Source organism: Morone saxatilis, unplaced genomic scaffold (assembly GCF_004916995.1).
Source record: "Morone saxatilis isolate NCDOM2014 unplaced genomic scaffold, NCSU_SB_2.0 Contig9, whole genome shotgun sequence".
In the NCBI taxonomy this organism is placed as follows: domain Eukaryota; kingdom Metazoa; phylum Chordata; class Actinopteri; family Moronidae; genus Morone; species Morone saxatilis.
The window spans coordinates 12,466,714-12,467,450 of NW_023340268.1; the positions used below are offsets into that span (position 1 = coordinate 12,466,714).

Sequence of the window (737 nt, forward strand, 5' to 3'; positions counted from 1 at the left end):
TTCCTCTTCCTCCTTCCTCCTCCTTCCTCCTTCCTCCTCCTCTTCTTCTTCCCTCACTCTTTATTTTTGGACTTGGAAGATGAACAGGCGCAGGTTGATGTTTTTGGCGGCCAGCAGTTTGTTGCACTCCACTGAATCGGAGATGGGCAGAGGGACGTAGTCGGTCTCGTTGGTGTCGTTGCTAAAGGAGTGGTGGTGGATGACCGGCTTGATCCGCACGTCGTCGTACGGCCCCTTCAGCAGCAGGAAGGAGCACTCCAGGGCAGAGTTCACCTGCGCACAAACACACCCATGTGTCGCTGTATTACCAACAACATGTCCGACTTTCTCCCTGCCTGTACCAACTCTGATATCTAAACTCAAAGTATCTGCTGATACCGCTCTGATACGCAGCGTATAATGATAAATAATGAAAAAAAACACTAGTCTCACTATACACTGACTGCAGAAATATTTAATTTTAGGTGACACTGATGAAGAAACTGTTAAATGTGGATGGGTTGTGTCTTTTTAATTTCTTAATAAGGTCAGTATCGGCGCTGTTACAGATTCAGTGGATCGGATCAGGACATTTCTGCTGCTGACAAGAGCACAACGGATACTGAATCTTTGAGGCTGATGTAAATCAATGTTTGACAGTTTAAAAACATGATAATGATCAATTTATATAAACTTTTTGGATGAGAATCCTAGCAATGGGCAGCGAGCCCCATGTACCAAGGCTGTGTCCTTGCTGC

At 45.5% G+C, this 737-nt stretch overlaps 1 protein-coding gene across 1 annotated transcript in view; it reads right to left on the reverse strand.

Moving 5' to 3' along the window:
- Nucleotides 1–60: 60 nt before the first annotated feature.
- cyhr1 (cysteine/histidine-rich 1) overlaps nucleotides 61–737 on the reverse strand; it is a 6,401-nt gene continuing 5,724 nt past the window's right edge. The window contains exon 6 of the mRNA XM_035681951.1: nucleotides 61–273. Within this exon, the coding sequence (XP_035537844.1) occupies nucleotides 61–273 (213 nt within the window). The remainder of the gene's footprint in view (nucleotides 274–737) is intronic.